We start from the raw sequence: 15,073 nt of genomic DNA, 5'->3' as shown, positions 1-15,073 counted from the left end.
TTCATCATACTGCATTATCTATGCTTACTTCTAAACTTTTACTGCCATATGCCACCCTACCTAACATGACATCATCCCAATTTTCTTACTTTATTCTTCAGCACAATGGTTAGCAATTGAGAGATACCCAAAAGTCATCAATGGAATTGACTCTACAATATAAACTTATCATTCATCAAGCTTATTTTCTCACTTTTCTTCTTCATAAATATTTTTAGTTCTGAACTTTTACTCAAGTTCATCATATTCGCCCTATCTAAAATAAGTATACTCTTTGGTATCCTCTCTGCTGAAAGAAAACTCTAACCATCTTTAACAAGAGCATGATAATTGAGACCTTATCAAAATAAAAACCTTCTGCACAGTGAAGGAAACAATCAGCAAAACTAAAAGGCAAATGATGGAATGGGAGAAGGTTATTTGCCAATGACATATCAGATAAAGGGCTAGTATCCAAAATCTATAAAGAACTTATAAAACTTAACACCCAAAAAAACAAATAATCCAATAAAGAAATGTGCAAAAGACATGAATAGATACTTCTCTAAAGAAGACATCGAAATGGCTAACAGACACATGAAAACATGGTGAACATCACTCATCATCAGGGAAATACAAATCAAAACCACAATGAGATACCACCTCACAACTGTCAGAATGGTTAACATTAACAACTCAGGCAACAACAGATGTTGGCGAGGATCCGGACAAAGAGGATCTCTTTTGCATTGTTGGTGGGAATGCAAGCTGGTGCAGCCACTCTGGAAAACAGCATGGAGGTTCCTCAAAAAACTAAAAATACAACTACCCTACAACCCAGCAATTGCACTAGGGATTTATCCAAGGGATACAGGTATGCTGCTTCGAAGGGACACATGCACCCCCAGTGTTTACAGCAGCGCTATCAACAATAGCCAAAGTATGCAAAGAACCCAAATGTCCATTGATGGATGAATGGATAAAGAAAATGTGGTAAATATATACAATGGAGTATTACTCAGCAATCAAAAGGAATTAAATATTGCCATTTGCAACTACGCGGATGGAAGAACAGGGTGTTATGCTAAGCAAAATTAGTCAGAGAAAGACAAATATATAACATCACTCATATGAGGACTTTAAGATACAAAACAGATGAACATAAGAGAAGCGAAGCAAAATAATATAAAAACAGGGAGGGGGACAAAACATAAGAGACTCTTAAATATGGAGAACAAACAGAGGGTTACTGGAGGGATTGTGAGAGGGGGGATGGGCTAAATGGGTAAGGGGCATTAAGGAATCTACTCCTGAAATCAAGTTGCACTAGATGCTAACCTGGATGTAAATTTAAAAATAAATTAAATTTTAAAATAAAAAAAAAAAAAAAGAATGAGATATACTGATAGTCCAACAAACATAAACTCAGATAATCCAATAATCACCTCAGGAAACCAATGTAGTTTTATATAAAGTTATTAGCCAGTTTCTATCTTATCAAGTGTTATTAGTTTTTTCTTCAATATTTTATTTGAAATTTCAAGGTTTTCTTCAATATGGTTACCTTACCACCATATAAATACCTTTACTCATAAATATTAAAAACTATGGTAATAAAATATTTTTACTAGGAGCCTCTACTGCTATTTCTAATATGTATTTGTCTCTCTTTTTTTTTAAGTAGGCTTCACCCCAGCACAGAGCCCAGTGCAGGACTTGAATCCAGGATACTGAAATCAAGAGCTGAGCTGAGATCAAGAGTTGGAGGCTTAACCGCCTGAGCCACCCAGATGCCCCTATATATTTCTCTTTAAACCCAAAGCTGCTCTCATTAGCAGATGGATCTTATGAAATAATTTAATTTAAAAAAGGCAGAGGGGTGCCTGGGTGGCTCAGTTAAGCATCATACTTTGGCTCAGGTCATGATCTCATGGTTTGTGAGTTTGAGCCCCATGTCAGGCTCTGTGCTGACAGCTCGGAGCCTGGAGCCTGCTTCAGATTCTGTGTCTCCCTCTCCCTCTGCCCCTCCCCCACTCATGTTCTATCTCTGTCTTAAAAATAAACATTAAAAAAAATAATAAAAATAAAAAAGGAAGCACTTTCATGATGACTGCTTTACTTATTTAGACACCACATTTTTATAAGTTATTAAGTTTGTAATGAGCACTGGGTATTGTATAAAAGTGCTAAATCTCTATATTGTACACTTGAAACTAATATTACTCTGTATATTAACTGGAATTTAAATAAAAATTTAAAAAAATAAGTTATTAAGTTGGTAATCTAAATGTTCATGTGGAAAAACTCACTTTATAATTAGGTTGTTAGACAAACACCCTATGAAATGTCAGTCAATTGTATTGCAGCTTTGCAATAATTGTTAATATTGTTTTCTTCTCCCCCTTATCAGAGTAAATCTAAATCACTTTTGATGTTACCAGAAGAGAATTCACTTGTGCCTTTGTTTTATATCTTTTATTCCTGAGACTCTTTATTATACTTATCATGAAGCTATCTTTGTCCCATGCTGAAATCTCTTAAGAACAACTATGTCTCACTAATAATTGGCCTAAGAATGGTTATTGAGGAATATCAGGCATTCCTCATTCCAAATTAGATAATGTGCTTTCTACAGAATTCTGTCAATAGGGAAATATAAAACTGAGTGAAGAGAAAAGCAATTCAAACACTATGACTAAGTATGTTCACTCCCAGGCTAAACCTATACTACTCTACAATAGTCATCCTTATTAAAGAATAAATTAGTTTTTTTTTTTTAAATTTTTTTTAACGTTTATTTATTTTTGAGACAGAGAGAGACAGAGCATGAACAGGGGAGGAGCAGAGAGAGAGGGTGACACAGAATCTGAAACAGGCTCCAGGCTCTGAGCTGTCAGCACAGAGCCCGACGCGGGGCTCGAACTCACGGACCGTGAGATCATGACCTGAGCCGAAGTCAGACGCTTAACCGACCAAGCCACCCAGGCGCCCCAAGAATAAATTAGTTTTTAAAGGATTCTAGAAAGCAATAGAAGAAATATGACTAAATGTTAGAGCTATAAACTCTGCGATATGAGAACTTACGTTTTGTACCTTTCTGTTTTAAATTTCTCCAAATAAATTTTAGAAAAACAAAAAAACAAAAAAAACAAAAAAAAATGAATTGCAATAGGTATAAACTTAAAGATTAGAGATAAAGAAAATAATTTAGGGAAAAGATGATTGTAATTTGTGAAATGTGTACTTGGCTGTTTAAAAGTGACTAATACAATGCTCAGTCTCAACGAAAGTGTTACTCCAAAATTAAAACTTTTGTATCTTGAGGAATAATCTAATCAAACTATTTTTAGTACTGCTAATGTCTAAGAATATGAAATGTGAAGGATTAAATGCTTGAAAATAGCAATCTATTTTAAAAGGTTAACAAAGTGGCATGCCTGGGTGGCTCGGTCGGTTAAGCATCTGACTCTTGATTTCAACTCAAGGCATAATATCGCTATTCATGGAACGGAGCCCCACATTGGGCTATGCACTGACAGCATGGAGCCTGCACAGGGTTCTCTCTCTCCATCTCTCTCTGCCCTTTCCCTTTTCTCTCTCTCTCTCAAAGTAAATAAACTTTTTTTTTTTTAATAAAAGCTTAGCAAAGTTAAAAAATACAAAATATTAAGTGAAAGGGAAATGGCTGCAGCCGAAGAAGCTATATATATAACATATTCTTGAGCCAGACTACTTGGGTTGGAATACTAGCTTGACAGACTTACTAGTTGTATGACCCTGAACAAACTGCTTAACCACACTGTAACTTACTTTCCTCATCTGTAAAACAAGGATAACAATAATATCGATCTCAGGAATTATTATAAGGATTCAACAATATGCAAATTTCTTAGGATAGAGATATATAAGATGTACTATTAAGTTTTAACTATTTTTTTTTTTTCATAAATCTGAATTGAGGAGTACTTAGTCAATGTTCAACTTCACTGACAAAAGTTTAACTTGCCAGGGATTTTGTTACAATTTCTACTATTGGCACTCTGACTTAAGCCTTTAAGAATTCTATAACTCCAGGAATGCAGAAGCATTCCATCAAGTCCTCATAATAAAGTTCCCAGTCAAACTAGAAAACAAATATAAAAGACTTATGGTTGAACAAATTGTAGTAATGGCATTATAAAATTTCCAAACTCTAGCAATAGCAAAATTAGGGTAGAAATTATTATCTCTACTTCACAGATAAGGAAACAGAAGGTTAAATAATTAGATAATTTGGCCAACATTATATTGCTAGTAAATAAAGTCAGGGCCAGACTATCTATGAATACCTTAATACTAAATCCCTAATTATCTAATAGTATGCAGCACAGATCAGATGCCTGTAATATAGATATTTAATCAGATGACTAAGAGGGAATGATGGATGGATCAATAAATGCAGCAGTCAGTAAAGCAAATATTAGATGCTCTGGGGTAGCCATTGACCCTGGCAAATCACGCCAATTTTGTTTAGCTAAACTTTTTATGGGAAGGTTCTATAAATATAACTTATTTTTATGTAGTTATATTTCTGTTAGAGACCAAGACGACATGTTCCTAAACCCATACCCATATAGGTATGTTCCCTACCCTTATGAGTAGGTATTATAATATGCTTCAAGAAATAAAGGAACTTTTTCCAACTAACGATAACATTAACTCAATATCCATGCCAACATAAAGGAGTAAGTAGCAGCTCCAGATACAAAATAACATACCCTTGGTGGTATGGGAATGTAAATTGGTACAGCCACTGTGGAAAACAGTATGGAGGTTCCTCAAAAACGTAAAAATAGAAATATCATATGATCCAGTAATTCCACTACTGGGTATTTACTCAAAGAAAATGAAAACATAACTCATAGCACCCCTATGTTTATTGCAGCTTTATTTCCAATATCCAAGAAATCAAAGCAAACTAAGTGCCCACAATAGATGAATAAAGAAGATCTGGGGTACACACACACACACACACACACACACACACACACACACAGAGGAATATTACACAGCCATAAAAAAGAATTAAATTTGGTCATTTGTAGCAACATAGGCAGACTTAGAGGGTATAAATCAGACAAAGAAAGACAAATACCATATGCATATGGAATCTAACAAACAAATAAACACAAAGAGCAGCAACATAGGCAGACTTAGAGGGTATAAATCAGACAAAGAAAGACAAATACCATATGCATATGGAATCTAACAAACAAATAAACACAAAGAGCAGAAACAGATCCATAACTACAGAAGACAAATTGATGGCTGCCAGAGGGGAAGGGGGTAAAGAGATGAGGATAATAGCTGAAGGGGAGTGAGAGTTACAGGCTTTTAGTAATGGAATGAGCAAGTCATGAGAATGAAAGGCACAGCAAAGGTAATACAGTCAATGGCATTCTAATATCATTGGTGACAAAGTGTAGCTACACTTGCGGTGAGCACAGCATAATATATAGAGTTGTTGAATCACCATGTTGTATACCAAAACAAATGTAACGTGTCAACCATACTTAAAGAAAAATTAAAAAACAACATACTTGACTATTTGAATATACCTTTTGTAGATTACAATAATTGAAACAAAATAATGAAACCATGCTGATGCCTAATTCAGGTAAAGAAAGAAATTAATTCATCCTCCCCAAATTATTCCCCACTAGACTGACACAAAGCACCTGCCTAAGATGAGTTCTTTCATTTTTTTTTCTAAGCCCAATTTTGGGTTCATCTTTTCCTTGTTTGAGGTAAAAGAAAAAACAAAATATATTTAAATTTTCCCTTTTATATGCTTAGCTCAAAAAGAAGTGTAAAATAAAGTATGAACTCTATCATCAAATCCCCATGTTGAATCTAAAAGCAAAACTTACTGAATATAAAAAAGTTCACTGTGATAAATTTCACTGTATTTACATTTATTAGAAAGTTACCAGTAAAGAAGTTCTTCTGTGCAAAGATGAAGTGGTAAGTGGCTTTATAAACTTCTAATTCACACTGCCATGTCTGTGGCATGTTCCATATTCGGGGGTAACTGGCATTGATGTGGAACTGCAAACAAAACGTTAAGTAAAAATGTTAGAGCTTACAATGTGATATTGTGTGAACAGCACTAGAAATAAACTCACACACACACTAGTGAGTAATTAAAACTTATTTTCCTGCTGAGCTGAACAGAAGATCCCTCAAAGATTTTAATATTAATGTGACTAAACGTCAGTATTCATGGTTACATCCAGCTCCTTGAAATACTAAGCCATGATGTGGCCAGAAAACTTTAAGAACAACAAATCAGGCTACAGTTTTGATACTGTACTCTAGCTAAACTAACAGAGTAATAGCCAATATCCTTCATTCCTCCTTAAATCTAATCGGTTATGTGAGTCTCAGGGTTGGGGATGTGGAGCACAATGCATATACTATCACACAGATGTGTGGTCACCAGTGCCTCCCAGGTTCCCATTTGGAAGTTTGGTAATTATTGATCTGACATGGTGCTTTGTTATGTATTACATCTATCAAAGTTGGGCAAGAGCTGCCTGACCAGGAAAAGCATTATTGCAGTACTATTTACCAGCAAGAGCTCAGGAATTCATTAAAATGCTGAATATGCCAGTTTAATATACATTTATGATATTCAATATATTCTTGGTAATTGTAAAATTTTCCTCTTACTTTACATATATATCATCTATAAATATAGATGCTTTTTTTTTTTTTTAAACAATTAAGGACCCAATGATACCATCTTATAAAAGAATCCTCTCTTAATATCAGCCATTCTAGATAGTGGCTTTTGATATTATTTTTAGTGTCCCTGATAAAGAATCTGCCTGATTAATGAAACAAGTCTCCAATCTGTGATTTTAATCATAAACATTCATATATTCTTTATAATATGGAGCACTCTAGGGAATCAATCAAATTTTCTTCTTTTTACCTCATTCATCAAGTAAAAAGCAAAATGACGTATTAAGCCATAAGAAAGAATCCAATGGGGCCAGAAACATAGTGAAAGATTATCTTATTTACAACATAGGAATTAGTTTAGTGATAAAATGAAGTTTAAAAATAATATTGTAACAACTTTTCATATTTCTAAAGACCAAAAACCATGTTAGCACTGAGCCTTATATTCACTTAGCCCAAAAGCAGAAGCAGAGCAAAAGAGAGATGTCAAACACAGTCCACAGCACTGGAAATCTACTCCTCTTCACAAAATAGGCCCAAGAGCACTTGGTGGTTCTTGAATGAGGTGAACCATTTAATGACTTCCTGGTCATTAAAATTTTGTATTAAAAATTAAAATCAAATTCATGTTTTATTTATGTATACATATCAATGTATACTCTAGACTTACTGCTAACATTTCTGCTTCTAAGAGGGTGCGGTATTGCATGCTGGTGGTGGCATCAACATGTAAGAGCTGTCCTTTAATGGCAGGAGTGTAACCTAGTTAGTGAAAACATAAAAATTAAGAACCTAAAAAATATATATATATCATTAAAAATTTGTACTGTAAACAACCCCCATCACCACCCAAAGAATGAATCCCTAAAAAATGGTGACCAGACACTATATAAATACACCCCAAGGAGGGGAGCTTGCTACCTAATTGGTGACCTTTCTCATTTTGGACAGCTCTAAAGGAGGCAAGTTCCATCTTCATAGAGTATCCATCCTGATTTTGCTTTCCAGTGCAAAACTATAAGTCTACTCTCTAAATGACAGTTTTTAAATATTAAAGATGATTCTCATGTCTTTTCTTCTCCCCCGGACTCAACAGTATCTATTTTCATCATTTTCAACTATAACTTATATATGTGATGATAGTTTCTAAACAGATATTCCTTATGTAATGACAGCAAACAACATAGCCCCATTCTAAACAAAAACAGAAAAGCATAGATTATTTCACTTCTTTTCTTGAAGGGCTGCCCTTCTAAGCACACTAACACAATGGTCATTATTATATGGCTAGTTCAACATGCATCCTGCTCTGGGCATGTTTTTTCAAACGCTTGAATCTCTGAAAAAAGTTTTAAATATATTTGAATTATATTTTGCTAATGTCTAAGACTTAAGTCTATTTTTCCTCTCAGTCATCTTAAAAGAATTCACAGTAAGTATGCTTGAAATACTGACCCCCTCAGCCCTCAGAGGCTCCCTTACCCCTGTGCACACATAATTGTACAAAAAAATTGGCACAAGTATTTCCTATGTGCAATATCAGTTTACAAGTTGTAGAAGCACTTCCTTAAGAGAACCATTCTCAACTTTGTACAAATGCCAACTGTCTTTTTCCTCCTAATATGTATCTGTAATTAAGACTATCCTAAAGATGTTTTTTCCAATGCACTACTCTCAATCAACCAGTCCTAGAGAATCTCAAGCATCTGACAAGAATCTCAAGACTCAGTATGATTACTCTTTTAAAAACTAGCAAATGTAAGGTTTAACTCTTCATTTAAGTAGCCTCAAAGTTACAGGGAAAAGATACACTATGCCATTCTCAGTCACCGTTTCACAACTGATTATCTAAGCAGGCAGACACAGTTACTACCTGTATATGAAAGCTAATAAATATAGTCAACTTCTACCAGCCTTTTTCTTACACCAGCAACAAAAAAAAAGTTGACAGAAACAAGTAAAGAGAGCCAGGAATGATACAAAAATTACTCTAATTATACTTAGCCATAGTAACATTGTTGACTAGGGACTTCAAAATATGGGTAAGCTGCTATTCTCTATACTCTGAAGGAAGTGAATAAATAAAGCATAATTTCATTTTAATTACTCTCAACTACAAATACAACAAAAGGATAGGAAGAGGAAGAAAAAATTAAGAAGCCTTTATAATATTTTGATAAATTTAACAAAATGTATCTAATCACATTATTAACTTGTATCAGAGTCCAAATTTCAAATGCATAATGAATTTAGATTAGGTCAGCTAAAACTATAGCAATCAGAGTATTATTTAGTGTTTTAAATATGAAATGTTCTGCTTTTTAAAGCTATATTGTTCAAAGTACCAGGTTTACTCTCTGACAAAATCTATGAACAGTGTAACCTAAAACAAAACCTATCAGTCATTCAATCAAGTACTGCCCACATACCATGTGTCAGGTACTGGGTTCAGCACCCAATTTACATCAGTTTAAAAAAAAGACACAGCACTTGCTCTCACAGAGCAACAGACTAATAGGGAAAACATATGTTAAACAAATTATGCTAAGTCTTACAGAAGTATAGGGTATAATGAAAGCATAAGACCTAACTTAATTAAAATTTTTTTCCCTTCTCTCTCGGTGCACAAATAATTTAATTATGTAATATGTACTGTTAAGTAAATGTAATAGAAAGCTGAAAAAGAAAATCCCATTAATGTTAGTCTAAATAGGCTAGCAAACTATTATTTATATGTTAATTATTCCTCTATTAATCATTTAAAATAGAAAAGTAATCATTTCAGCTTACCGTTTTCCTCAACTGTCATTGGAATATTAATTTCTAAATATGACCCAGCTCCTACATTTACATGTACAGCATTTGTTTCCTACCAAAAGAAAAAAATTAATTCATATAAAACAATTATTTTCTCACTAATTATACTCCCATTTTTCCTTTTCAGTTATTATCACAGACAAAATATAATCATCAATATTAAATAGGTATTAAAAGTTCCTAAGAACAAAAGTTCAAAGTTTTACCAAAAATACACTAAAGTAATTTGGCCAGGAATAAAGGGAGAAAATGAACGAGACCATAGAAGGAAGGTCTATTACTAATTTTTTCTACTTTTGGCACTTAATGAAAGCAATACGTATAATTATTGCAGGGGGGAAGGTGGTAGGAGCTCATAGAAATGAATCAAAGTATAGAACTAGTCACAAGAAAAAGACCCTAGGAAATAATGTTCAAATTTTAAACACTATTTTCTAGTATATTATTTCAATAATTACCCTATTTTTGGTAAATAGCAAATCAATTGTAGCATCTGCAATAATATTCATTCGCAGTTCAAAAGCAAGAATCTGTCGTGGTCTCCCAGGCTGTGCAATTTCAGAAACTTTCAGAACTTGATAATCAGGTGGGAAGAAAAACTTCCATAAACAATCTCTATATAAGGAGGTAGAAAGAATAACTTGTTATTCAAGCAAAATTACATTTATAAGGGTGCAATATCAGTGTTCTAACTTTGTACTATCATTGGTATCTCATTTAACAATTGGACATGAAATAGAAAAAAAATTAAGTCACAAAAGAACACCTACTCTAATTTCTTTTCAATGAAAACCAAAATACTGTTTTCTCCAATGTTTTATACTTCCAGAAAGCAACAAGCTTTGAGTACTTAATATATTATTGTCAAATGAATCTAGACAAGAACAAATTTGCACTATTCACTATTCAAGTATTGTGTGAGAAATTAAAGACTTTTAATTTCTTTCTACAAGTATATCAATCGTCCAAAAGGCAAAGAAAGAATTGAAGGAGGATGGTGTAATTGGAGTCATTATTCCACTCTGGTTGAGTTACTTCACCCTTCTGAGGACACTTGACCTGCTTTCTTGTCTATAAAATAGGAATAACTGGCGTCACAGAATAGATCTGATGATTAAATGACAGCATACATGGAAAAGACGTGGCAGTACATGCTGATGGAAAAAAAGGCTATTATTTCTATTATTTTCATAATCATTTTTAAAAATTTTTTTTAATGTTTTTATTTATTTTTGAGAGAGAAGGTGCAAGCGGGAGAAGGTCAGAGAGAGAGGGGGACAGAGGATCCAAAGCAGGCTCCAACTGACAGCAGTGAGCTTGATGCGAGGCTTGGACTCACAAACCACGAGATCATGACCTGAGCCAAAGTCGATGCTCAACCGACTGAGCCACCCAGACGCCCCTCATAATCATTATTTTTTAATCAATATGCTATCAGTAAGAGTCTACAGGGCAACAGATCTCTAAAAAGTAAAGAAGCTAAGCTCTAATGGATTTGCCTCCCCTCATTATTTAACAAAGATGAAAGAACCCAAAGAATTTCCATTTCAGTCTCCTATGTCAGTCAAAATTATGTAATGTTATTCATAATTCAGAGAAGGTGCCAGTTTATGGATTTTAAACAGGAAGGGTTGAAAACAGAGTTGCCAGTAACAGAAAATGCTACTTGGAATAAATAAGATTGGGAAAAATTAGATGAACAGAACAAAATTTTCAAACTCACCCATCATAGACTATTAACTTGCCATGATTAAGTAAGTGTGTGTGAAAAGAAAATAAAGTCCTGCAAATGTTTTGGCTACAACACACAGATATATAGAACTAAGACTATTAAAGACAAAAAAGACAAAAAAAAATTCAATATGATCATTAGATGAAAATGGACTATTTGGTGGGTAGCAGGATATAATGAAAAGAACAGTGGACTTAAAGGGTTGGTTTGAATCTCAGCTCTAGATGTTATAGCATCATCTTGCCCAAATCACTGAACCTCTCTGCATCTCCATTTTCTCAAAGGTATAATAAGTTTACCATACCTGTCCTGTGTACCTCACTCGGTTATGAGAATCAATTGTGAAAATATAATGAAAGTACTTATGTGAAAGCAGTAAGAAACTAGACAATGTCAGGAATGTTTGCATTATTGTAATTATCATCTAAGGATTAAGTACAAATCTCATAAAAACTCTGTCACGAAAACTCTAAGAAAATATCATGAAGGAAAAGCTGAATATCTTAAAGATTCAGAAAATCATGTAAAGGTGGTAGAAATGAAGTCAAAATCTACAAGCTAAAAAGTCATTCTACATCAGAAATCAAAAACTTCACAAAACTGAGGGAACCATCCAATAGCAAAGTAGTTAATACTTCTTCCTAAATTTCTTACGTCTTAGCAGATGCTAAGAAAACTGACTTTACTATTCACTTCTGATTATAATTCATATTTATATAGAAACTCAAAATGGGGAAGAAGAAAAGGAAATGGCTACAACTGAGGAAATGCACCATTTGTACATGTAAGTGAAAAGCAAAGTATTACAATAACTTTTCTTTTTTCTTTTCTGTTTTTTAAATAAACATGGATATTTTGCTAAGTCCAGATTAAAAAAGGTATTGCTGTTCTCTCCTAGCATGGCAAGATCGACTGAAAACAGTTCATAAAGCAAATTTTTCTTTTATATTAACTTCATTGTCATTTCTCTATGTAATACAAAGATCACCTCAGAAGTGAATACGGTTACACAGTAAAAGAATTTGTTTGGATTTTCATGTAAATATATTCTAATATTTTTTAATGTAATAAAATTAATATAATTTAAAAATAATCATACTTTATTGAAGTCTTAGACATGCAAAAATATTTTATGTATCTGCATTAAAAAACACTGATTTTTAATTTTTTCCTTTCAAATATAACATTTTGTAACTGTTACTTAATGGGATGTAAAAACCCTAATTTCCAACTATTCCACTGTATATACAGCATGGCTGTATTTTTCCCGTAATACACGAAAAAACTTATCATAAAAGGAAAATTTTAATCCAGTAATTTGAAAAGCATTTGTTTTCTAACCTGAAATTTTAAGTTGTTTACTTTCAAGTCTAACAAATAACCTAACCCAGAACTCAATGAAGTAATGTATTAGCATATTACCCATATTTAATGGGGCAGATATTCCTACATACTAGAGATACCAAGATTAACAGAACATTCCAGTTAACAAGTATATACTTCTTCTAACAGTGCTGGGTAGAAAGCATTTTTTAAAACAAGTATTAAAAGAGTCAGCATTATCAAGTCACTATCAGCACTCTTCATTAGTCCATCAATGGCCCAGTAATACCTGCTTCAGTGAACAATTTACCTTGTATTTCTCCATTCAAGCTAATTTATGAACAAAAAACTAAACTAACTTTAGGCAATGTCTATTTATATAAAAATTTACATGTTCCTTCATAATTAGTGGTAAATGTCCCCTTCTTTGCTTAAAATTCTTCATCAAGTAGAAAAAATATCAAAATTAGAATTACTTCAAAATTAATAGAATGAATAAAACATAAAAAAAAAATTTTCAGACACTGTCCATTACCTCTACTATAAAATTTCTATATCTTAACTATCCACAAATCTCCTAACAAACTATAGAAACTTTAAGACAAATCTCCACTGTCGTCATGCATTTGCAGAACTCTTCTTTTGCCTCCATTATTTGTACTCCTCTTCCTTTCTTGGCTAACTCCTACTTAGGTTTCAAAATTCAACTTACACGTTACCTCTACTAAAAAGTCTTCCCCAATTCTTCTCTCCTCTGATGAATTATGTATCTGTTATGGGAAGAACTATGTCCCCCTAAAAATTCATATGTTGAAGTTCCAATCTTGAGGACTTGAGAATTTAATGTTTGGAGATAGGATCTTTAGAGAGTAATTCAGTTAAAATGAGGCCATCACGGTGGGCCCTAATCCAATATGACTGGGGTTCTTCTAAGACAAAGAAATGTGGACAGGGAGGCCTACAAGACATACAAAAGGGAAGACCATGGGAAGGCCAGAGAGAAGATGGCCATCAACAAGCCAAGGAGAAAAGCCTTGAATGCACTCTTTCCTCACAGCCACCCTCAGAAGGAACCAAATTTACCAACACTTTGATCTAAGAAGTCTAACCTCCAAAACTGTGAATAATGTCTGTTGTTTAAACCACACTGTCTGTGGTACTTTGTCACGGCAGTCTTGGCAAACTAGTACAGTACCTTCCTAAGTTCTTCATTGAGGCTTTTCCTTTACCTCTCGTACAGCACTTAATAGAACACTTCCGTTTCTTTTTCCTCACTAAAACTGAATGATAGATGTCTTTTATCTCTGAATCTCCACAGCCCCAACAACTCCAGGCATATTCATTGATTATATACAAAAGACAAAACATAGGAATCAATAAATATGCTCTTCATTCACCATTTTTCTAATGAATTAGCCCCTCCTTTAGAATGAATTTGCTTATGCCAATTTCTCTACAAACAAGTTATAATTTGAATTAAAATGTTTAGTGATACTTTACCCTGCCATAATAAAATATCTTATAAAAATATTAAGCTACTTTTTATAAAAATTATAGTGTTGTCTTAATACACTTAAAGACTGACTATAAATATAATTTACTCAAGTACCTCTGCCTATCGGCCCATGGCCCATAGTTGAAATCTGTTCCTTTACCACAGACTATATCCAATCCCCAACATGGAGGCAAATCTTGTAATTTGCAATCCTCACTGCTCATTTCTCCTTCAGTATTTTCTTCTGTTTCTTCTGGAACAAGTCCTGTATTGCAGAATACACAATATAGAGGCAATTACTTAAAATTACTGTTAAAAGATTCCCTAGATCAAGAGTTCTAAAAATTTTTTGATCTCAGTAATTCTTTACAGTCATAAAATTACTGAAGATGCAAAGTGGGGTTTTTTGGTGTTATCTCTATCAAAATTTACTGCATTCAAAATTGAAATTGAGCAATTTTTATAAACTTTACTTTTAAAGTAACAAAGAACTCACTACATGTTGACATAATGTTTAATAAAACTAAACTAACTACATGTTGAAATAATGAAAAGCTTAATAAAATTTAATGAGAATATGAAAATTTTTTTTAAAATGAAATTTTAATTCCATTTTTAATGAAAATACTTTTTAATGAAAAATAACCATATTTTCAAAAACAAATTAATTTGGTAATAAGTGTTGGCATTGTTTTTATTTTGGCAAATCTCTTTAACGTCCAGCTTAATAGAAAATAAGTGAATTCGCATAGCTGCTTCTGTATTTAATCTGTTGTTCAAGGATATGAAGAAAACCTAGCCTCAAACAAATAGGTATTTTAATAGCTTTTGCAGATAATTTTGGGTATTCTTCTCTGACACTACACCAAAACTCAGCATGTGGTAGTTTCTTACAAGTTAGTTGCAAAGTGGAATCTGAAACCCTATCACTGCATTTTTTGTACCCTGATACATTAACATTTACTTATCTCTTACACTTTGAATAGATCTTTTAACCATGG

The 15,073-nt window shown here is 33.2% G+C and overlaps 1 protein-coding gene across 3 annotated transcripts in view; it reads right to left on the bottom strand.

Annotated features, from left to right (window-relative positions):
* BLTP1 (bridge-like lipid transfer protein family member 1) overlaps positions 1 to 15,073 on the bottom strand; it is a 213,980-nt gene that overhangs the window by 157,765 nt on the left and 41,142 nt on the right. For all 3 annotated transcript variants that reach the window (XM_078445786.2, XM_078445781.2, XM_078445787.2), the window contains exons 11-15: positions 14,187 to 14,337; positions 9,981 to 10,137; positions 9,496 to 9,574; positions 7,376 to 7,467; positions 5,949 to 6,066 (exon numbers count right to left, since the gene is read on the bottom strand). In XM_078445786.2, coding sequence (XP_078301912.1) covers positions 5,949 to 6,066; positions 7,376 to 7,467; positions 9,496 to 9,574; positions 9,981 to 10,137; positions 14,187 to 14,337 — 597 coding nt within the window. The remainder of the gene's footprint in view (positions 1 to 5,948; positions 6,067 to 7,375; positions 7,468 to 9,495; positions 9,575 to 9,980; positions 10,138 to 14,186; positions 14,338 to 15,073) is intronic.

Source organism: Panthera onca, chromosome B1 (genome assembly GCF_046562875.1).
Source record: "Panthera onca isolate mPanOnc1 chromosome B1, mPanOnc1 haplotype 2, whole genome shotgun sequence".
Taxonomy (NCBI): Eukaryota; Metazoa; Chordata; class Mammalia; order Carnivora; family Felidae; genus Panthera; species Panthera onca.
This window is presented reverse-complemented; position numbering and strand designations above follow the sequence as displayed.